The sequence below is a fragment of the Metopolophium dirhodum genome, chromosome 3 (genome assembly GCF_019925205.1).
Source record: "Metopolophium dirhodum isolate CAU chromosome 3, ASM1992520v1, whole genome shotgun sequence".
NCBI classification, from domain to species: Eukaryota; Metazoa; Arthropoda; class Insecta; order Hemiptera; family Aphididae; genus Metopolophium; species Metopolophium dirhodum.
The window spans coordinates 21,901,588-21,928,328 of NC_083562.1; the positions used below are offsets into that span (position 1 = coordinate 21,901,588).

At 27.2% G+C, this 26,741-nt stretch overlaps 1 protein-coding gene across 4 annotated transcripts in view; it reads left to right on the top strand.

The window, feature by feature from the left end:
• Nucleotides 1–15,623, top strand: part of LOC132941882 (diuretic hormone receptor-like) — a 92,446-nt gene extending 76,823 nt beyond the window's left edge. For 2 of the 4 annotated variants that reach the window (XM_061010103.1, XM_061010104.1), the window contains exons 12-13: nt 3,054–3,107; nt 13,375–13,512. In XM_061010103.1, the coding sequence (XP_060866086.1) occupies nt 3,054–3,099 (46 nt within the window). In that variant the 3' untranslated portion in view covers nt 3,100–3,107; nt 13,375–13,512. Of the gene's footprint in view, nt 1–3,053; nt 3,108–13,374 lie in introns of all 4 variants that reach the window. The other 2 variants (XM_061010101.1, XM_061010102.1) reach the window with 1 other exon arrangement.
• Nucleotides 15,624–26,741: the final 11,118 nt, after the last annotated feature.

The following is a 26,741-nucleotide window of genomic DNA, read 5'->3' on the forward strand; positions in this document are numbered from 1 at the left end:
CAATAATATATTTTAAGGTCATTTTTTCTTTACCACGGTGGATTTTTTTCTTGTATCAATATATAAATATTTTTATGTATCAGACGAAACCTATTACTACACGTGTTTCCATAACTTTTTATGTTAAATTATCGTAAACTCGTAGTTATTTATTACTTTTGATGTATATAATATAATATTTAATAGATAGAATACAAATATGTAACGATTTATTTTGGTGTTCAAGTTTAGTACGATAGTTTTGCCCTAAAATCATGAATTTATTTTTTCTCAGATTTTTCATATTTTTAAAATTAGATACTATAAATTCGTAATATTTTTTCTAACTTATAAATTGTACATTTTTCGATAAATGTATTTGTAGCTGACCAACTATTTTTCTTTTGATGTACCGATCTACACATACCTTTTTCGTTAACATTCTTTCACTTTAAAAAATATAAAAATCTTATTTTTTTAATGTCTTATAACTGATGGAAGAAATTTTGAATGATAAAAACTAAACCAAATTAAAATTTTAGTGAAGTTCAGTAATAGTTATATGTAAAATGTATAATGTTGTAACTTATAACTCATAATATAATTGATTACTTATAGGAATATTGGTTCATATTATATTGAATTGCATTGATACCTGTACTTTATACATTTTTATTTACTTGGGAGTATGAGTTGATTATATTTTTTAATAAAAATATATTTTTATAGTGGTTATTGGTGTATTAAATATTTACTAAATTATAAATATTGAGGTGAATTACATTCCCTCTACAAATTTAAAATTCGTAAAATAATTGTTCCTGGTGGAGCAATTTTGTTTTCTCTCTTTTTACGATCTAATCTTCAGACCAACCAACTCTTAATAATACCCTTGTCGCAGAAAATACATTTATTGCTGTCAAAAACTAAACAAACTATCCATTTGATTCTCCAACTGGTGCATTACAGTGACCAAATCTGTCTACATAACCTTTTCTTTAAGACAAAGTTTTAATGTTACTTTTAACGACATAAAAATTCCTAATTTCACAAAAACCAAATATCTAGGCATTATTTTTTACAGGGGATTAACTTGAAGTTCTCATATAAATATATAATATACGAAACAATATTACTGTTTAACAGTAGAAAATTTTTACTTCACAAACTACTGTCCAAGTCTTCAACAGTCAATATTGACATAACGCCTGTAAATATTTTCAAATCATTATTATAGCTGTTCATTATCCAAATGGGTGGTATGCTATATAAAATCAAATCTATTAAACATTTAAGTTTTTTAATTCAAAACTCTCCATCTTATTACTAATGCTCTATACGAATGCGTATATGAATGCGTACTACGCATATGCGTCATGTAGAAGAAACAGCCGATGTGACAATATCTAAATCAGTGATTCCAACGTAGGTGGTACCGCCCCCTTGTAAGCTTTTTTATTTTTGAGGGGGCGTTTAATTTTATTAGATTTAAGAATTAAGTATATAAAAATTCGGGGGGGGGGGGGGGGGGTGAGATTATGGAAAATCAAAATGGGCGTTTATTAAAAAAAGTTGGGAATCACTGATCTAAATAAATCATCCTAATCTTCTTGTTGAAAAATTTGGTGTAGGAACTATGTCCGCAAACCGACCCATCTTCTTAAAATATCGGTGCCGTTTGAAAATAGGTAGGTAATGGTATTAAAATATTTATTTTTTTGTAGAATCATTATGCGACTGTAAGCAATTTTTTGAAGTGTTCGTTATCGGTTCGGTTGTCAGTCATGTGTATTCCTATGTTCCACAAAAAAAGAACCTTTCTCCCATGCTTTAGTATTATTTATAAAAAATGTAGAGAGAGTTGTTCTCAACTGCCATTTTCATCTGTTTGCCTTTTATTTTTGGGTTACACTTGGTATTGAAATATAAATAAAATATTACAGCAACTTGTAGGAATATATTACAATACGTTTGAGTATTCCATCCAAATTAATAAAATCACATTGTGATATACGGTATTTATTTGAGTAATATATTATTTATAATCTATCATTGTTCACCGGATGATTGAATATGCACATGGTAGGTAATGAGTACGCTGAACAACAACCGACATTATTCGATATCTGTTGAAAACCATTCATATAAAATAAAGTTTTTATATTTTCATACACTAACTGTATATGGAGTAGATACACTGTACAGTAATGTAACCGTTGCAGTTGTTAGACTTTGAAAAAATTCATTGCCACGGATTCAATGAAATTGTATGTGCCGAGAAAATGGTATAATACCTAACGTATATAAACCAAAAACAATTAGCATGCACATTGCACACTGTACAATATAGTTAGTGAGTGAGTGTGCTTTTCCTCACTAAGTTTTTTAATTTAAAAGTTGTATAATGAAAAAACCTAGTGATTATTATGAAATGTAAGCTATATTATGTTATTTCTCATTTTTTGTATTATTGACCACTTCTTAACTGATTTTAATTGAATATAAATATCTATGAAATTACAAGTAAACTTCGTGTCATAAATATATTATAATATTATAAAAATGTATTTGTTGTAGTGAACCAAATGTATACATATTACAATAAAGTCCGTAAAACATGAAGTTTTTAATTTAAAATGTGTCAAAGATAAGCATTATAATTTAAATGTATATACCTACGCAGTAGGCTGCACCTATAAACAAACAAACTAGAATTGTATGTTTAAAATTATAGTTTAATTTTCAATGGTCATAAGATAACTCATAATTCTTTAAATGTTTATTATTTTCCTATTTCATAAATAAATGTACATAATAACTATAGTACATTTCTTTATCAAGAATTTAGTTTAAAATACTTAAATACCTATGTATTGTTATTATAATACTATGCGTATTAAAACAAAAAAAATCAATTTCAGTTTATTGACCAATTAAAATTCACAGATAATTTTAATGTTGAACGTTTTGAGAAGAAATAATTATATACCTTCAGATTTGATTGTAATTTTTATAGTTTGATCCGTCAGACATCGAGCGCACGTTGCAATAACATTCCATTTTAATTTTTCTAGGCCCAGCGTTCATATAGGCGAACAGAAAACTGCAGGATGCGCCTAGAATATAAGGTAGGCTTTTGCCTAGAGTGAATGCACTTTTGATACATACCGCTTTGTACATAGAGAGCTTATGATAATGCTAATTTTTTTTTATCACATTTCAGCGCATTTAGAATGAAATACTTGACAAATAATATCTGTATAATTTGTGTTGAAGTTGGTTATTGTTTGAGAAATAATATTATATGATTTAAATTATAACATTTTATTCGTGTGAATTTGTGTTTGAAGTTTATGAGTATGCTTTATTTGAATTGATTTAAATAATTGTCTTGAAACAGACTTGATCACTGTTGATTCGAACTGAGATTGTTGTTCAATTAGTATTCTTAGTATTATCTAAATAATAATGAAGTTGGGTATTTTACTTTCTAAAAATCGCTATAGCCTATAATTAGGTAGCTACAATGTTCATAAATTGATTGTGTGCTTATAATGTATTAAGGGTTCTGTACAATTATTGTTCAATACAATTTATGGTTTAAAAAACAAAATGCAATACGATACTAATTATTATTATTAAAAAAGTAGACGTTGGTGTGAAGTTTGTTTTGTTATTTTAAATAATACAGAGATCGTTAGTGGCACTATTTGTTGTTTTTATATATAACTGAGATTTGCTTTTAATATATATATTTATACATCATATTGTACAAAAAACATTTCATGAATAAAAATAGCACGTTGAGTTTGAATATATTTTGTTTATAGTTTAATTTAATGCATATCAAAAAGTTGTATGTGCATTTTACAAAATAGTAAGAAATGTAATAACTGCAATCCTTATATTACTTTTTATGTTTTATTCCCATACAGTTAGATGATAATATTTAAGATATTAAATATTTACGATTTTTAGATATTTCAAAGTCAAATTAAAAAAGTAAATTAAACATTTATTAAGGATTATGAAAAATGTGTGGCAGTCTATAATAATATACAATTTGTGATTATAATATTATAACAACAATAATTGATTTTGCGTTTAACTTAAATCGTGTAGATTTTATTGTAATTTTTATATATAACACATTAATACTCGTATAATCGTAAACATTATAGACACATTATATTATAAAAAAATTAAAATCAAATTATTTGTAGTACTAAAATTTAAAGTTAGATACTTACAGACGTATTGTAAGAATATTGCAAAACTTAGTATTAATTATTAAAACATCAAAAATGTGTAATAGTCTATTATACTAATAGCAGATTATACTTTCTAGTTACTAATTCTTTCTTAAAGGTTTTGTCAGATTTCAATATAAATTAGTATTTTTTTAGTTTGATTTAGGTAATTATGTAAATAAAACAAATACTTTATACCTACTTAATATATTAAGTAAGTAATTAATAGAATAATAGCTAATACTCTGAAAACCAACTAATGTTAATAATATATTATTATGTAGACTTACGAATAGTTATAATAACTCACTTACTATTAACATTCCAAATTATTAATGGATTACGATTAACTATTATTTTTGAGTGTTGTGTACGATTAGATTTGAGAAAAACTTGAAAGCTATTGGTTTTACAATGATGTGGTTTGTAAAGTTTTTTTTTACATTTTTTAGCACAGTCAAGTTATCCAAAACTTTTATGTGGACTTTTGGTTAGACTGAAAATTGATCACATTGTCAGCGATTGAAGTGAGGGGGATACAAAGGGGTGTATCCCTTCAATTTTTATGATTTATATTTTTTCATCCCTCCAATTATTTTGTCTATAATAATACATCCCCTTAGGTATAATTATAAATATTTATATTATCGATTTATTGTGGTGTTTGTCATAAGCAATTATATTATTTTAAGTTTGTTATTTTTACGATGGTTTTAAGTTTGATAATAATATTATGTTTATGCATAACGGTCTATAATTGGTCTTGAAATATTTATCGTTCTTTACTTACCACATATTTTACTGGCTTACAATTTAAGTGTCATATGTTTGATATAGTTAGTTATATTTGATGAAAAATGAATATAAACATTCTACCGACTTCCCATATAATTTAGTGATACACTATTTTTTTATTCCGTTTTTGAATAATTGAAAGACTTAAATTACTAATTAACCTTAATTTCTAAATCTTTCTAATTGTCATCTTCAAAGAATATAATTATATCATCTTTAATAGCTGATAACTCTCCATTTACATCTAATCCAAGTAAATCATTTACATATACGGATAGTATGCCACCTAATACAGCCCACTGAAATTTACCATACTGTAATATTTTACAGTAGTAATTTTCATTAATGCTCCAAATATATTCAAGTAAAAAACATATCTTTGTTACGGATATACAATTAAACAAATAAAAATAAAAATCAGATCAAATATATTTCGTATGACATTTGAGATTAAATCAACTAATAGTAATATGAATACAAAAATAAATGAATAGAAATAAAGGCAGAAATCGACACTCAAAATCGATTTTCGTATGCCATGATTACCGATTTATTATAGAATTCAGATTTAACACATATATTACAGTGACCTATTAATAAGTGATACACTCGAAACCAACTATACATGCATACATCAGAGGGACTCCCAATTTTAATTATTGCTAATAATTCAAGTATTTTGGTATGTATTTTAAGGTGAAGTCTACCACGACCCTGTTTTTAATGTTTGTGTGGGTGGATACTTTTTGGATTCCTTGCGTCTGCTAGTAAAATTTAGTTCAGCGCTACTGTGATTCAAAAGATTATAAAAAGGCTCTTTCCAATAATCTGATTTGAAACGTATTCAAACTCCAATTAAATTATATAATAAATTATATAATATTCACAAAAATATTTTGTTATATTTATTTACAATTTATATTATATTCCAAAGAATTTTTCTTTTTAAATTATTAATAAAAACTTTAATTTAACCATATTGTACATTATATATTTATGCACAAAACTTATTAATTTTCCATTTTTTAATGAAATAGGTACATTTTTTTTAAAAAATAATTATTTTAATGATGTATAATGATGTTAAATTATAGTATTATGAATTTTTTGTATCTGGTTATTCAGTGAGTAAAATATAAATTAATTTAAATTCTACCCTTATGACATTGTTAGATTTTTTTTTAAAACCTGCAAAAAACTTTTAATTTGATATATTTTGATAGTTGTTTAATTAAAATAAAATACAGTTTTGGAGCAAAATTAGTATCTATGCAATTGCGTCATACGTACTTGGAGGATTACTTTTTTTATACTACAAGTCAAAAAATAATTATACGGAATTGTGCTCTTAAAATGGAAAATCATAGGAAATATGGTTTTACACTTTTACCCCTCTACTCTGAATATGATAGGTACTTAATAATACTAATAGGTAATAATTCTAATAATAATAATATTACTATAGGTACATATAATAATAAATTGTAATCACTACTTACCTATAAGTGGAATATGTCTGAGTGTTATCCTATTTCATTTTACGAGTGTAGTTTTGTCTCGTCGTATTTTTTTAATGAATATTATTGTTATTGAAATCTGCATTCAATTGATTTTTTAATCGAAATCGGTCGTGTCAAATAAACGCGGTAATTGCAATGTGTGTTTTAACAGCGTTGTTCGATTATCATAGTGTAGAACGAAACTCACAATTATTACCTTCGCAGGAATGGTCCAATTTACCACATGACCAGAGAATATAGAGTCAGGTTAGATATATAAAAACAGATGGTAAAAGAATCTACCGATCAGTAAATCGGTTAATCACTGCGATGGTATAGTGTTGGACATCTTTATCAGGAAGCTAGTGCAAACGCATTCGTACCTATTATTCTGACCTTAAATAAATTATAATATATATACGCGACTTGTCGTTTTTAACGTCACTGGATCCTGAAAGCTTTTTGCGGGTAATATTTAGTAAAGTTTTAGTTCGTTGTTACGTGTCCGTTACAACCACAATAATTTATGTTCAGAAAACCAGATCTAAGGTACCTATTCCACGTCTACATAAATATCACGCGTATATTGCTGTGTACGTGGTGATCTCCGTTAGACTGGCTACACACATTATACAAGTCAATTTCTGCGAGTTTTTATGTACTTATAGTTTTCCTTACAGATTTATAAAAAAATCTAATTTTTAATTATAGTAACTTTTTTAGGTGTTATATATTTTTTACATGGAAGCAGAATACTTTTCTAAAAATGTTGATGTACAAATATCGAATTAAATTGAACAAAAAGTTTTTTTTCAATAATCGCTTAAAGTTTGGATGAGTGGAATAAAATAGCAAAGGGTATACTGGATACCCTTTAAAAGTTGTGGTCCACTACTCCACAATTTAAACTTTAAATGATTATTAATAAAAAAAAAAAAATAGCCTGATGTTTGATATTTATGCATCAAAGTTTTTATAAAAGTATTCTGCTTCCGATTATGAAATAAAAAAAAATATTGAACACTCCGTATAATATATATATTATAATTTTCACCCGGCAGTCGTCACCGCTGTTGAAAATTATTAAAAGTACGTTAAGGGAAAAAACCTGATCACATGTTATATTATTTTTGGTCGATATAAATCGTTTACCGTGGGGAATGAGACACAAAAAAAGTCCAAAGACTAATTTATGTCCGTGCCAATTATCAAGCCAATTGTAACAATCAGATTCGTATAATAACGTTCGTATTTTCTTTCATCACATTCGCCGAGGCCAACGTAATATTATATTGTAACATTATAAATGTTATGAAAACACAAATTACCGAGGAGCTATTTTTTTTATTGATCCTTCAAATATCGGCAGATGTGGCCTATAGCCTATTATATAGGTATAATGTATAATATATTATTTTTTAACGTTTTTACATTTTTTTCTTCATGTATTTATATAATATAATGTATACATGTTTAATTGAAAACATCAGCGTAAGTTGTTATGTTTATGCATGGTTGTGTATTCGGGAAATGTGTATCACACCTCAACGAAAATATCGTTAAAGGTATGTAATATATAATAAATATTGTAATATCACTTTGACGTTTGACCATAATAATATCCACTCGCATTATTTACGGTGCGCATTGTCCGTACATTAATAAGTAATACCTATGTGTTTACTTATCCACACATACAGCCACACAGTCCTTCGCGACGAAAACTTCCGGCAATGAACATTATGACGACAGTCTGGCAAGATGTTCAAATGATTCAGCCTATACCCATCGCGCCACTATATTATTACAATATTATAATGCAGGGATGCGGGATTTGGGTCATTAAAACCATCTCTGACTTTACATATTAACGCCCACGAAAATCGCTTAAATTCGTATTATGTAAATCTATATCGTTTTCATGTTTTCAACGAGACCCGCGTGTGAGCGAAAGAACAATCGCGCTTATAACATGTCGTAAGCAAATTTTCGCGTGACCTCCGCTGAATGACGCATCCCCGGTAATGGCATACTTAAATGTCTTGGTAACTGAGTAACAATATACAGTCATTGACAGATAACTTGACACGACCACGCTGCCGTTTTTCGGTTTTTCAGTTTTGAATTATTATCAATTAACATAATACTATCTATTAAGTGTTTAGTAAAATTTGTAAATTTGTAAATAAATAATAATTGTATACCTATAATAATAATTATAGGTAAATAAAATCAAATAATGATTCAACACAATAATGATAAATCATTGCATACGAAAAACGATTCTTATAATTGAACAAAGTCCGTTTGGCCTATATTTTATGACCCGTTTACCGTATATTAGTATATTACCTGTAAATACGTGAATCCCAGATGTGAAATACACCCATAAGTAACTTTTTATTCTTATGGAAACCTGTAACTGCAAGCATTAATAATCAAATAATACGTGGTTAGGTTTTCAATATTATTAATATCAGGTAAGCCACCCTAAAATAACATGTTCAACTTATTATCCCAACCTCCTTTGAATCATCAACGTCGGTCGAGTATTTTTTTATTTTATAAGCCTGAGAAATACACTTTGCCTTTTATACATAATAGCTGTCACTCATGACTTATGTTCTTATTTCTAATACTCTAAATTACGATCTGTCCGGGCTTCCAGATAACATGGGAGCAATATTTTGTGCTAGTTGGTAAAAAACGGTATATTTGCATATATGTCACTAATATACAATCCTACTAATATCTATATATTAGCCGACTATCTATTATAATTTATCGTTACTCAATTTTAAATTTATATGGAATAATTGTATTATCCTAAAGGACAAAAATATATCCATTATCCAGTCATAATAACTATTTTATTATCTGTAACTTATGGCAATCCTATATACAAACAAACAAAAAATGTTCGATTTTTTTGAGCTGAAACAACATTTATATGTAAGCCACTATCCTATAGCAACCTTGATGGAAAAACGAATCTGAAAACCCCTCCAAGTTTCAAGGAATGAATCTATTGATATAACTTTTATTGAAAACAGGCATTATATTTTGAGTCTATTAACTTCGAATAAATCATATCAATGTTTAGCTGTACAACTATCCAACTTCGCCCGTAAAAAATTAAAAAGTATAAAATATAGCGATATTTATGTGTATCTCGCTTTTAGTGTAGGCACCTCAGTCGGCGTACCTCGCTTTGTTAACTAATTATACCAAGATGGACAATACGTCAGTGGTGGATTGGATATAGGTGATATAGCGCTTTGTATAAATCGGACGTGGTTCAAACTACTCTCTAAACTTCCCTGATGACCCTAAGAACAATTTGAAATGTTCACAATATCGGTCAAGTAGCTTTTGAGTATATAAGCTACATAGTATACATTCAACTCTCATATTTGTTTTAAAATATATAGTTTCTTTATTTGAGGCCATAAACGCTTCGATTTGATTGTATGCTTTTGCCTCGTGTCCCTGGGTAACCACCGGCAACCATTTATAAACAAAAAAAAAAAATGTTTTATTTCCAACGAAATCTCTAAATCCTTGCGTGAGCACCTCTTCCGGGCAACTTTTCCAAGTTTTCATTGATTCATTCCGTAAAAACCTCATTAGGACTATCACAACATTTTTATTTTTACAAACGAGCCAAATCGGTACAGCTATTCTCAACGTTTTTTTTCACCGCATTTAATTTATATTATAGACTAGCTTCGCTATTGCTCTAGATGCCAGTATACACATAGAGAGATATAACTAAATGGACCCTATTTGAAAGTTTAATATAAATTATTGTATTTACTATTTAGTTTTATTAATTATTAATTACATATACATATTATTATTCTTATTAGCAGTACCCTGCATGTGTTGTTACGCCACTATACAAAATTTAATTTTAAGGAAACTCGTGGATCATTTTCTTGAAAATGTTGGTATTGTAAATTATATAAGCGAAACGAAAAACTTACGATGTGTCACAATGACAGTATACTGACGAATGACTGACGGACGTGAACCGCTTTAAGGAAAAACATTGAAGAATTGATAGTTATAGGCTATCATTTTATCATCATCACATTATAATATTTTGCAAAATCAAAAAAAAACATTAATTTTTTATATTATATAGGTAAGGCGGACACAAAAAATTATATCCAATCATAAAACATTAATAAATATTCGATTTATGTGAGCCATTATTAAATTTATAATATGTGAGCTACTTTGTAACAACAAATAGTTGTTGAAAAAATAAGTATAAACACTCCCAGTCTCTTAGGAATCTATTGATATAACTTTTATTTAAAATTAGTCTCAGTAGTTCCTAAGTCTGTAGAAGACCAAGCAACAGACAATCAGAAATATTAATTTATATATATATAAATATACACATATTACATAGGTTATATTGATAGTATAAAACAGACTGCAATTAGAGTAATTTATTTGAATATTAGTTATGCAGTATATTGAATTAATTGTTGCCGAAACATTACATTTTATATGCCATTTAGTGAATAAAATATAAAAAAGTATACGTTAAAAGTTTCAAGTATCAACGAATACAATTTTTAAATTATAAAAAAAAATAACTAAAACCGTTATTCTTTGTTTAAAAATATATAATTTATATAATATCGTCAACATTTTAAATTAATATGTATTTAAAAAAGTTGTGTTTATACATTTTTTTATTTTTTGGTTTTAGTATGAAATATGAGGAACTTTCAATTAAATTTCCAAATAATATAAATATTAAAGACTTTAAGAATTTTCAACTACGAAAAAAATTATATAATTTCGAATAACTTCAAACGCTCATAAAAAAATCGTTGTGATTTTACGTGAAAATTTTATTTAGATAGAAAAAAAACAGAACAAATCATTTTATAGAGGTACCTAATAAATACATTCATCCGCTCAGAATGTAAATTGCATTCAGTGACGGTATTATTGTTTTCTGCTTTATACCTGAAATATTTACTTAATAATTTGACTCGCCTCACGTCGCAAAATTTGTTTTATTAGGTACCAATGTATTATTAATATTTGACTTGCCTATTGTGAATTCGTTACATTGCTTGATAATCGCAATAATTAATTATTACGTAGTGTAAACAATTCTACAACATTGTTATTCTGGATTTTAACGGTAGGTAGGTACATAATGCACGCAATACGTATACTAAATATAATTGTTTCTTATGTAATTTATCTATTCTTAAATTATCAGTTATCTTTAATAGAAAGTTTCGTACAGGATAAGTGGTAACAAATACCTACGATACACTTTATTATTTTATGCATAATAATATTATGGCCTCTCGTCTCTGGTCTGCAGTACCTACCCACGTAATTAAAATATAGGTACCTACAGTTGAGTTTTCACATTTATTTGAGATGGACAATTAATTTTACTGTAAATTCTACATGATCATAAAAACATTAGGCACTTCACTGCACCTGCTTATTTTTATTTTACTCATACTTTATTTTTAAACCTCTATTAGGTACATTATAATTAATAATAATGTATAACACAATAAGCAAACTAGTAAATTACACTTGATTTAAGCTGTTTAGATAATATATTATGTACTATTATTATTTTAGTGTGGTTTTATTACTCTATGGGTAGGTATATGGGTGATAAATTGAATCTATGTAGTTGAAAATATATATATAAATGGGAGTGAGAAGTTGTTAACACATTTTGATTAAGTGCTGGTTGTTTGTTATCAAATCGTGCACATGGCCTTTTTTTATTGATGATGATTGTTGACTATGAATAGAACATCAGAGTATATACAATACGTTTAGGACAGTGCCGAACAGTGGCGTATTTTGATTTTTGTCTCGGGGGGATATGATTTTATCTAGTAGCCCCACCCTTAAAGTTAGAGGCCTTAAGTTAGTACTCCGAAAATGTGTGCATATTATAATATATAGCCTAAGGAGAGGATTGATCTCCTTGACCCCTTTCCCGTAAACACGCCATTGGTGCCGAAAGATCTTTCGGAAGGTTATTGGTTTTAAGTGTTTAATACTTTAAATTATTGTAATCTACTCGATCAATAATCTCTTGTCTGATATAATAATATCTGCAAAGTAATTTTCAATACGAGTCGATAGCTTAGATTTTCCAGAAATATTAATATTCAGCTAACGCTAATAATCTGTGGTAAAAGCGTTGAAGGAAATGGCTTGTATTTTATTCAGCACAATACCTCTTATAAGTAACTGAACTATATTTGATATTGTTTTTCATTAATTTCGTGAACGAAGATTTTCCAGTGCAGTGTGTATGGTATTTTTTCGCGTTGTTAAAAATGGATTATTTTTGGAACACAGGTCTTTAATAATAGGCACTCTGTTTATAACTAAGAACTATTCCGTACCTACCAGTTATCAAGTAATATAATATTATATAAGTGTCCCCAAAACAAAGTCGTAAGTCGTCTTAAAACGGTAATTTATGTACATATTGTACAGACATGTAGATATATGCAAGTCAATAAACTACCTACATAATGTTATAATATATGGTAGTTATATATCTATACAATATAAATCACAGACATAGGACGAATTAAAATCTTAGATAATCAGCATTATTAATATTGAGATTTAAATTTGACTGCGACAAACAATCAATTAGTAACAACGCGTAGGTTAGGTCCCTATACATTATATGCCCTTATGAAACACCTATATCTGATCCTTCTACGGCGTCATTGTCGTCTGCGGCGAACGTCGTTAATTATTGTTTTGTCACCGTTGTCACTTGTCATTGTATACTGTTAATCGATTTTTGGCCGTGTTTATGTTTTCAGGTTGGCCCGACCATCGATCATCGCCGATACGGTCATGAACAAAGGCAAGAGGGCCTCGACCGTCAGCAGTTCGACGACGATGACGTTCATCGTCTCTAACGGGTCCGGCGGCGTATTGCTATCGAACGCCTGTCAAAATCGCATGTTGAACGCTCCCCCCGAAAATCTCGTCTAGAAAAAAAAAACCAAAATATATGTATTAGGTACGTTTTAAAGGTCCGACGGCACCGTCGTTAGTAAACAACTAGACAGTGTCTTTTTGCCCCGCAGCTACTCGCTATTAGTATAAAAGTTCCTAACCGGTAAACCCATTACTTTAGAACTATGCGTGTCACTTTTACCACCACAATCCCACAATTCTCTTGTATAGCTATATAGGTAGGTAATATATTTATACCACTTAATTATTGCGTGACGTTTTTAAAGTGTTTTCTGTGTGTTTGTGTGTGTGTGTGTGTGTGTGCGTGTGTGTGTGTTAAGACTTCTTAAACATCCGTAAATTAAATGCGATTCAAAAGTATTGCTCATAATATAACCTATAATCCTATAATATTGTTATTGTTATAGACTCTACCTACTTTAGAAAAATTGAAAAATGTAAACAATGAATAAAACTCACCTTTCTGTAAACAATATATGAATAGTGAATACTCTGCTCGCTCAGACCTTCATTTTTATATTTTAAAAATCACCAAAACAATTCCATGATTATTATTTTTTATTTCTACAGAATTTTAAATATAATTTGTCTTCGTTTGAACATAATATTATAACAAACAACATTTAACCTACAAGTTTTCCAATTAGAATAAATTATAACATTTAAGTGATATTTTAGAATTGTTCAAGATACTAATTTAAATGTTTACTTTTTTCTATTTTTTTCTATTTGTCTAAAAATAATTGTTCATTTATATTAAAAAATGAACAACGAAATACTTGAGTAAATGTATCACTTTGAGTAATATTCACAAACAGGTCTCAATATTTATATTTAAATTCAGGAAAAAATAAAAATATGGTGATTTAGTTAATGTTTTTATTTATCAGTGTAAATACTAAATAGTAACTTTGAGATTTAATTAAAAATCTATTAAATAACAATGTAATACATACATCAATTACTTTTTTTTTGAATCTATGCAGTATTTATATCCGAAAAATAACATGCACAATCCATATGTTCCTCGTATACCTAATTGTATGATTAATAATATATATATATATATATATATTTTAAGTTAATCTAATTCCTATAAGTATTCATATTTATATCATAGAATTATGACTGGCATTTTTGTAAAAAATTTACCTAGATACTATTGAATCGCGAAATAATAAAAACGCGTTCGTCTCTGTGTATTAAAACTAAATATATGTGTGTAGTGAGCAGAAACTTAAATTTAAGATTAAGTTATTCCATAATACCTATACTAAATATACGTACTTAGATTTTGTATAATTTTAATTCAAAATTAACAGATAGTAAATTATTAAATTATTATCTTTTAATTAATACAATTATAAGTATTTGGTAACGCAGTGTTTAATGACACATCATATCAGTGCTGCAACTAGGTTTATGCATATCATATTTAAATCGTTGGAGGTGTAATTAATAGCCACTACGATCAATTCCATGAATACATCGTACTGAACTGGCGATTCGTGAATAAGTTGATAAAGATAACCCTTAGTCGTGGCTCTGTATATCAGTATTGTTATATTATTTAATAGTAATCAATTCATAGGTAATAATAATATATTATTATATATTGTGTAATATTTATGAAGAATCCATTATAATATATAATTAATTGCATACAATTAGGTATTAAATTATCTTATGGTGTGTTTTTTTCAACTACCTATAGGACTAGGTATACTAGTTGTTGTTGATCATAGTCTATAAGTCTATTACAGTAAAATTCCATTTTTTTCTATAAAAATTAAGTTATAGCATAATTATAAATTATATCAACAATTGGATTTAAAATTTGTTACAAACTATAATCATTATAATTATTATCGTTATAAAATATGTTAAACATTAATTATTTATGTTTGACTATTCAATATTATATTATATAATACTATTATTTATAAGCTAATTCTTTGGTTTGATGTTTCTATATTGGTGTATAAATATTGTTTTGATAATTTATTATATTATACAACATATATTATTATTATTAAGTGTGATTATTTAAATCGAAGTTATTCAGTGTTATCTCATAAATAAATTATGAAAATACTACCTATAAAAAATTTGTTTTTCATTTTAAAGGATTTTATCCAAAATTAGTTTCTTGTTAATATTACAACCAGTTATATTACTAGAATACAAACATAATGTTGTTTTTACGTTGATTATAACGAATTTCTGTTGACTCACATAAGCAATCCATGACCTCAAAACTTCTATAATATTATGTTTTTATAACTTATTGAGAATTGAGGTATTACAGTTAAGGTAATTTAAAACCTAAGATGTGGATAAATTGTGACTATATCATCGCATTCAAATGTTGTTATGTTTTATTGACTTTATCATGTTTAACAATAACTTTACTATCAACAATTATTTTGAGATCACTATCTATAGAATTTAAAAATAAAAATAAAAATCAATCAACCAACTAATTATTTATAAAGGTATTGTTTATAAGATCTTCTCTTTTCTTAAAAAATATATCATTATAAGTTTCAATAGCAATAATACAAACATATTTTAAACGAGGTAATTTTAAATGCGGAGAAATGTTGAAAGACTGCATTAAACAATGACAGAATTACACAATTAATATTATTCAAGTTGGTTCTTTTAATACACGTAAGTATCAGATTAGTGACTACATTTAATAATGTAAGAGGATGTATATAATCCTATAATAACATACCTAATTGTTTTATTTCGTTGAAATATCTACAAAATAATTTTAATTAAACCAATTTTTTTTGCCAAAATAAAATGCATTTTTATACAAATTATTCAAATATAATAAAATGTTATCCTTTGAATATTCAGGAAAATAATAGAATTACAGTTATAGGTAATAAGAAATTATACGTTTTAGGACCATTTTAACCTTACCTAACCAGAATTTAATAATATGGTTCCCTTATAATTTATCAAAATTTACGACAAGCACAATTTATTTAATTAATGAATTAAATAGGTACCTACTATGTCAGTCTACACTTAAGCAATATTGTTTAACATACGTGTCTAACTAAATAAATATCAATGGAGAATATTCAAAATTAAAATCTAAAATTGATTTATGCTCCGACAATGAAATAGTATTTCTATCACATTAGCCATAGGTCAACAATTAAACATTTTTCGCTGTTGTTTGGACATTAAATATTATTTTATAATCTAAAATTGTTAGGTATAGAAATTATACCAAATGGTTAAATATTTTCGACGTCTAATTCAATATACCATGTAGTCATATTGTCAAAACCCATTAGACGCTTTATAGTTTATTGAATTGAAAACACTCAGACAACGTCGCTGTTTTGGAGAAAAAAATGTTTGTGTATTTTGTTTTAGAATCATTTTTATTGAGGACGAAGAAGAATAATAAATCCCCTCCATTATTGCAGATCATTAAACAACAATGCGGGTCTTGTATTTTCACTTTAGTCCACTGCAATTAATCTTTCTGTTGTGTGTTAACATTTAAAAACAATAACTTGTACAGATTTGAACTGAAGCTTATACTTACATCGTTTCATGCGATATGAATGTACACAATTTCAAGAGCATCGTTTAGTAAAAGTTGTTGTTAAATCCATATCTTGTGTAAGTGGTAATGCATTAATTGATTATTGTATTTGAATAATATTGATATCAACTGTAACCCTATCGACTAGAATTGAAATGTTTTGGTCTAAGCACTGTAATATGTTACAACGTGGTATAACCGTGATCACAATATATAATTGGATTTACGGTGTTTTTAAAATAAAATTATATAGTTATAATATTTGAGACTCAAGTCCAAACTTAGCACCAATAATTACCTAAGTACGAGGAATTCTGGTGGAAAACGTATGAAGTTTACGACGCATATAATATTACGCATAGGTACCTAACATATATAATATTACGATTATTTAAATGTTTCGAATCCATGCATTTGTATACAGTAATATAATAATAAAAATTGTATACCTACACCGATATACGATAGTTAATCACGCGTAAGTATAATATGTTTAGCATTTATAGTAGGTACCTTACACTTTCAATATTTTGTACATTCAAGCATTTTTCAGAGGTTTTGGATTTTGCTCGACTATTATACTCGTTATAAACCGGCAAAATGTTACATAGGTACCAAATACATAGTGACTTAATTTTTATACTCCGTAGTCAGTATTATTGTTTATAACTAGGTAATACAAGTGCCAAAAGGATTAATGATAATTATTATTATATAACTATAGGTACGGACGTACGGTAATATTTTACATTTTGTATTACTAATATTATTATATACTTATATATTTTTTATTTTATTTATTTTTTAAGTTCTTATAAACAATAAATATTTCTTTGATAAATAGTTGTTTCCAATGTAAAGTAAGTTTTAACAGTTGTAGTAGAAATTATATTACAGAAGTAACACTGTAACTTCTTCATTTTACTTCAGTTATCCTCCTCCTCAAATAGATTCTATATCTGTATTTACATCACAAACAAAAAAATCCAAAAATATGATTGATGATTACAATAGAGTTTCTCTGAACTGGATAATTTCCTTAATTTATTCAGTGTTGTCCGTCCCTTGAACATCGTAAAACAAAGAGCTGTCTAATCAAAAGCACATTTTTCACTTTTTATCGCGTGTAGGCACGCTGAAACATACCACCGTGAGTACGATAGTAAAATTATGTACTATTTTTATTTTGTATTTATATTATTTGATAGGTACCTACTAGAACTAGATATATTTTTTCTAATAAATGTCCACATCACATCTCCTGAATTTACATTCTCATTTATAAGTAAACCACCGACAAAACATCAGAGGTATACAGAAATAGGTATACTTGAGATAATTTTAACGGTTCTTTGTCAGCCTTTTATTGATAGTTATAAAACAAATTTAGAACAAATATTTTTCCACATATCTACGGATACACACAGCATAATATTATTTGTATATAGGTTCTATAGATGATGCACAGTAGAAAGAAAAAGACTTGAATTTTTAAAATACAATATGCTTAAAATAAGCTACCACAGCCCAGTTAAGTGTTAACCATAAATATACGTATTTACTATTTACGCTACTAGTCCCCTTGTTTTTTTTTAAAATAATAATCGCTCTGTGTTGTAGGTTTGTTAGTTGTTGGTACCATAGTTGACGATAGTAATATATAAAACATGATATATCAACAATTTTTCACAAGTATTTTCTATTCAACATATAAATATATTTTATTTAGCAATAGAAAAAATAATAACAGCAACGATATTTATTTAACTTGAATACTTAGTATTTTTCTATAACAAACATGAAACAGTACGCTGGTACTATTTATCATCCATTAGGACCGTATACCTATTATTCACATTCTACACACTTTACTTTATACAATTACCACAGTATACACTATACAGTATCATATTATTACGAATTTACGATGAAATATGAATAATGATTATTATAATATCATATGATTACCTAATGTAATGAACATTTAATATTTTACTTTTAAAAAGTACCAATATTAATAATAATAATAATAATAAACATTGTAATAGTGTTGTAGCACATCATGATTTTTGATCGAAATACGTTATTGAAATAATTATATTCTTCAGACCCTTCGGACTACATTATAATTTATGCGTACAAGTTCCTTAAACACTACAATACAATAACATCAATTATTGGATGGTGGCGCCAGTATTTGTTTGGACACGGATTTATGCAAAATAAAAATATTCGTCAACGGTGTGTTGGGTAAATATTACTTTAAAGATGAGAACTTGCTGCAGTTTCTGCATGACCGGGTTTATTATTTTGTTCCGCTGTTTATTGCTTTTCGTGCAAACGACTGAAAAGAGATACCGCCCGAGTGGAAAATATACATTATTATTATGAGATTGGCAGTTTGAAAAAAAAAAATTAATAATCGTGAACTTACTATACAGCGTGCGAGGCTTGGATAGTATTAAAATAGTATTATAGGTATTAAATATTTTTCCCACGCAAGTTATATTATTGAACTTACAATATTCAATTGATTCTACTAAATACAAATCTGGTACAATAGAATATGCAGATGTAATGTCCTCATAAGCATTTGAAACAATTTTATACACACTTGACTTATTACATAAAATGTATATTATTAAATCAGCAAATAATTTAATGTTAATTACAATGAGTACTTGTGTGACTTATAATTTATGATTTATTTATTGTTAGACAAAATACATAGATAAATACATAATTGATAACATGAACATTAAGGTGGCCCTTATTTATGAACTTTCAAATTCTTAATTTCTCACCCACCTAATTTTTTCATTACCATACGAAAGGTATGTAAATTTGGTGATGATTAATAACCCCCTTCTCAACCACACGTACTTAATAATATATTATTTTATACAAAATATATATAAAAACAGAAGGAACCAGTTAAATAAGGTTAGTTCCAGTCCCAGAAACTACTCAAAAAGTTGAAAATAAAAATTAATAAATACCAGGATTAAAGCAAGGAACAGTCTTAAAATATATATTTCGAATGCCAATAAACTGGATATATATTAGTTTTAAATAATTCCATACTATAAGTTTAATTTAACTCTCTTTAAATATTTTCAAAACTACTCATAAATACGATAACGCCAAAATATGTTGAATCGTACAATGAAATTCATACATATTTAAAAATCTAATTTGTAACACTATTATTAAACAGCAATTAAATATAAAAGTGTATTACACTACCTTAGTACTGAATTTTAATTATTATTATTTTTTTAACCTTTTGTATTTGTTATAATATAATTATTAATTATTTTATGATTATTAAACAATGATTTACATTTTTATATTTATTACTAATGGCCGAGTTTTTCCTAATAGTATGAGCATAATATATAAAATATAATATATACGTACATGTACACCTACTTAATATATACAAAAAGTCCGTAATTATTAATATGCAAATATACTTATATGAATATAAATAACAAATACTTTTAGTTTTTACATGTTACAATTCATAAGACGTACTTATCTATGATTATTATTAAACCCGGAAGAATTTGGGTATAATAGGCATCATTGTAACGAATAATGTTTAGGTGACTGTTATATAGTTGGTAACAAATGTAACCGATAAACTCTTACAGTAATATTATAGTGTTATTAGTTTGTATATATTTGTTATATTTTAATAAATTATATATTATAATTATTTTTGAACATAAACATATTATTATTAGATAATGTTACTGTGTGTATTTATGTTTATGTCAGACATAATTTTCGTGACGAGGGAAGTAGAATAGCATATAAAGTACCAACATATGTAAAAAAATGTCCTTAACATAAATTACCTATCATAAATAATATATTAACCTGTATACCCTCGAACAAATTAAAAAAATTTCATGCTTTTTTTGTAAATTTTCAATTATATTTATGGAAACTATAGGGCTCACTTTCACAGGTTAAACATTATTTTTCCATACGCAGATATGCTTCTCACGATAACTGATACTATCTATGATAGTGACTGTTGCTAGTGGGATATTATTTATTTTGAATAAATGCAGTAAACCAATAAGTGGTTATGAAATAGTATGATAGGAGTAAAGTGATAGAATTCGAAATCGGTTTCTGTTAATAATAGTTGTGTTCATTAAAACAAATTTTATAAATATAAAATGTATAATTACCTAATTATTTAATTTACTTGTATTATATTTACTATAGAGAACTTATTGGATGTACCATTGGCTAAATCACAAAAATAAAAGTGTGACACAACACACAGAATTTTATAATTACACCCATATCTACCAAAAATGTCAGTGTAACCGAAGTGTAAATATTATATTAGTGTAACTAATATCGGTAGTTTTGAATTTAAAATAACACCAATAATTTCTAAGTTCTAATAATAAGTGGCCTACCGAAACTTCAGTATACACTATACACACCATATGTACCAGTTACCTACCTACCTACCCCTTATAGCGATTCACCGCCAGTAGACTGTGCGTAATGAAAAATTATAACCAAAGAATACATGATGAGGAAATCTAAAATATAACATAGTGAAACATATCCGTTTATAATAAGAGATAATTTTGAAATGCATTAAAATTATATGAGCCATCTCGCTGTAATCTCTATAATATTTACACTGTATATAGCTATACACTAGTGTAAATTATAATATTATACGCACAGTGAAGAGTGAACACGTATCAAATATCGAAGGAAAACAGCAATTCGTTCTGTCAAACGTGTTACTTTAACGTTATAATAATTGTTATAATAATATAATGCATGCAAAATACTCGTCATGTACTTACTCTCACTGCGACACTGCGGTGAGTGTTCGATTATTGGACTTTATCAACGTCAACCCCGCGGTAGTAAAATCAAAATCGTACAATCAACCACAGATTAAGTCTACAAATCAGAGCGGAATAATAATAAGTACCTAGGTATTTAAATATATTTATTCACATTGCGATTATTGGTCGACGACATTATTTCATTGTGTGTTTTTTGTGACCTGGGAGCACAGATTTAACGAGCACGAAATATAAGCGTTTGACAGTAATTATGACTCTTCTCAAAGGCTGGTTAAAATATCATATAAGTACTAGACACATTTACTATTTTTAAATATAAATAAAAAAATGTATTAGTTTGTAATGCTTTCCCCGCTTAACGCGACAGAGAGTTTAAATTAATAAAATTTACGCATTCCAGCATGCCATTAAATAGTTTTCCGCTTCAATTCTATTTAACCGTCCAGGAGTTTATTATTGCTCACATTTTCGAGGAAGTCGTTATATTTTTAAGAGTCTGTTCTTTAGAAATAAAAATGTTTACCTTTTTAGTTTTTATATTCACTATCTAATTAAATGGCCAAACAACGATGTTGTCGAAGACACTCTTCGGTTACTACTGCCAAAATAAAATCTCGTTCATTGAAAACTGAAAGTTTATTGACATTTAACAGAGTTAGATAAAATTTCGTATTTACGTGTACGTTTATCATCAGTTTGTGTATTATATTCACAATGCGAACATTACAGCTCTTACACATATAAAACATGGGTTTAATTACATAATAAAACTGTTACATCTCTAATGAAAAGTGTTTGACAGTAAATTACGAGTGATTCTATTAAGGTCAGTTTTCGGAGTGTACTGTGACACTGAGCCATTGAAACGCGCAGCTTTATTCTCTAAGATAAATAGGGCATGAGAGAGATTACTAAAGGACGTGATACGAGAAAAAAAAGACATGTTTTGGACGATTTAACACTGGCGATCTGCTTTATAGACAGATATGTATGCATTCCCCTTGTACTCGAAAGTATACAGAACGAGGGCTCTCGAGTTCTAAATGACATTTAGAATACGGTTACTGCAGGATTTCAAGTATTTGTGTTCATATATAGTGAAATCCACTATTAGTCTGGTACTTTTGAATGTTTTTCCCGTTCTCATTGACGTTGTATTACCATAATATTAGTATAATATTTACTAAGCTATGTATTTCATGAAATCCATAGTTAAATATGGATAATGTCTGAAGAGGACTTAATAATATGTGGTTATTTGCGCAAAAGCAGGGTATATGAATCTAAAAAAATACAAATAAAAAGAATATTATTTATCTTGATATTTTATAGGTTCATCTTATAATTATAATTATCATCTTATAATTATACAAGTAAAAATATCATGATATCGTGGTTTTAACATATCATTAAATTTTTTTATACAATTCATTAGTGCATATACAAGTTTAATATTTTTAATGATAATAATTTTACTCTGTACCTACTTGTATTTTACAAAGAAAGATTGTATTTTTTTTTATTATTATTTACACAACTGTAAAATAGGAGCAGTTAAAGAATTAATAGTAAATAGTATATATTAATTACATTAATAATATCCTTTTACTTTATTTTAACAACAGAAAACTACATAGCTACTTTTAAAAATAAACGTCAACTTCCATACACTTTTTTGGTGAAGAATATAATATATTTTTAAAACATCAACATGCATGGTCACTACTTACTAGCCTGTTTTACTGTAAAGGGGTACGGTTATTGGTTCGGAACACGTGCATATGTGGCGATGATTTGTCACTAAAACCTGAGTGGTCACGCATCGTAGAACCAACGACACCGGCTGATGCTTGACCTCAGAACACATTAGTGACTGAGGCCAACCACCGCGCCAAAACCAGGTCACACTATAGATTTAATAGAAATGTGTTTGGTTAACTTTCAATTGTTTTCTTTCCGCTCTATAATATTAAAAATATAACTCTATCATAAAGGAATAATTTACATTTTAGTAACCTATTTAAAGCAAGTTACATAAAATGATTGAATTAAATAATAAAAAAAATGTATAATGGCGCAGATTCTTAGAACAATGCATTATATAACCGTTACGAAGTTACTATTATTAGTTACAACTTGGAATACACATCGACCTTCTTTATTTTACAGGATTTAGAAGATGTTGTCTGTTTACAGTTTATATACAATTATTTTAAATAAATAAAACACATTTTGTCTACAATATATTAATAAATATATATATTGATTATTGCAAATTATTATTAAGTATTTTAACATATATGTATAAGATTTATTGGTCTGTTACAGTAATAGTCTATTTTTTCCATTAAAATCTCAAAAATTTGCTTATCATTTTGAAGTCAAAAATGTATAAGATATTCAAATATTATAGCCAAGTACTAACATTTAAAACAAGGTTTCTTATAACTAGTCCAAATTGTAAACAAAAATTTTAAAAATATAAAAATACACAATAACTGTTTTTTTTTATAGAAACAAGTTCAAATTTGGACGAAATTAGATAAAATTTAAACTAAAAATAATAATTTTAGTTATTTTGTATTTTATTTTATTTATTCGTTTTTGTATTCTCCAAGAAGATGACGAACTCTACTGATCATGATCGTCCGTTATGTTGTTTTAATTTAAAAATATTATTCGTGGGTATACAGTATACTTACTTGAGACGTTTAAAGTTTATTATTATATTGTATTCACATAGGTAAATAGGTAATAACATTTTGAAGGCTATATGTATTCAGAAAAAATGAATTCAACCTATGGTTTTAGTAAAATAAATTACTTTAATAGTTTAATAGCAATAATAGCATACAAAATAATTAGTAATATAGGCTAACTACCGTCTTCGCTCAGAATTGTTTTTGTCTGCAGTAATCATTGAATTTAACACATAGGTATAATATAATATTATAGTGACTTATTCAACGACGATTGACGAGGTATACTCGACACCTATTGTACAGCAGACCCTGTACGACTTGCCTACATTTTTATCACTTGATTCGTGTTCGTTATAATAGTTTTATTTTACGAAAACGCATCATGCCTTCAAAATAATTTATTCGAACGTTTGTTCCTCATGTGCAGTTTGAATAAAATGAAGGATTATGAAAATAAATCAAAATCAGCTGAGAAGAAAATGTATATTTTGCTTATAGTTAAATATTGTTTCGGGAAATAAAAAGAAAAAGATGTAAAGCCAGTGATCCGAGTATGCACTACATACCTACTCACTGATCTGGTAAGATTTACACAACATTGCTGTGTCACACGAGTGGGCGTTCTTGAGGAATTTGCAGTGCCAAAGACTTAAAGGTGAATAGTACCAAGAAAATATTCTATTCTGATGAATAACATTTTTTTTTTGTATTTTTTTTTACTAGTCGTAATTCACGTATATTTTTATTTCAACGACTCGATTTGCAGTAGTTTTTTTTTTATATATTTTTCATTATAATCTGTAATAATTGTAACTTACTGTAGATTTTCACTTTAAGTTCTATTCGAGTCTCGATAATATTTTTACTGAATGTTTTTAAAACATGCTATTCAAATATGTATATGTTTTTAAATAAATGTAACTAAAAATTTTTTAACAACATTTATTTGTTTGTTTAATTATATATTATTAATTACCATAATCATTTTCGTGTATTATAATTATAGGAATGTAATGACATTAACAATATTATCGTTTTACGTAAACCATGTTGTTGCGTTAATAATTTTTAATTTTGTGATTTATAATTAGTGTTGTGTATTTACCTTATAATTAAAATGTATAATTTGTGGGTAATGGCTAGCCGTTACCCGTTATCGAACAACCACTTGTTATCGTGCACAGGCTAATATTTTGATGTGCATCGACAAGAAGGTTATAACTATTATTACGCACACTTTTTTATAAAGTGCGTTGTTTATGCGTTGTCTTATCTACGGTTTTATGTGTGTTATGTTATATAAATGAATACATTTAATGAGTTGAGTGGATATTTCAGCTGACAATTTTTTTTTACATAATATTATACTAAAACAACTTTATATAATATAATTAATTAAAAACTCGTGTGTACCTTTTTTGTTTAGTTAAATCAGTACGTACCTTGACAATAAATTGCTAAAATGTGTAAACACAAAAGTTCCTATTAATTATTAAAACAATCATCAACTCCTTTAAGCTCTGGCTGATTTAAGGTATGGAGTTTGTATTAACTAACTGTAATATAAACTATAAACATACACTATAAAATAACTATTTCCCAAGTTCATGAATTCACCACCATTAACCATGTTGTATTAAAATGTTATTTTTGATGATTGTAATTTTTAGTTTATTGATTGTAATGTATACAAATACTTTATGTTATAATTTTTGGGAAAAGAAGAAAATTTAAAATTATTCAGAAGTAAAGTATACTATTGATTTTACAATAAAATACCCTCTTTTTTTCATAATAATAATTGTTAACTTTGAATCCAATTACTTAACGATGACATGTTTATCATTAGATCAGAAATAACATATAATGTAAGTACATTTTTGAAGACGTAAAAGTTTTACAATGTCTATTGATCTTTGAAAATATTAAAAACAAAACATGACAGTCCAATCGTCTGTACTTACTATAAAATAACTAGGTAATAATTCACAATATAATGGCCATTGAAGTTTAAATGTTCGTCTGTATATAGGTATATACATGAAATGTTATTACTTTCTAAACGATATTAAATTCTC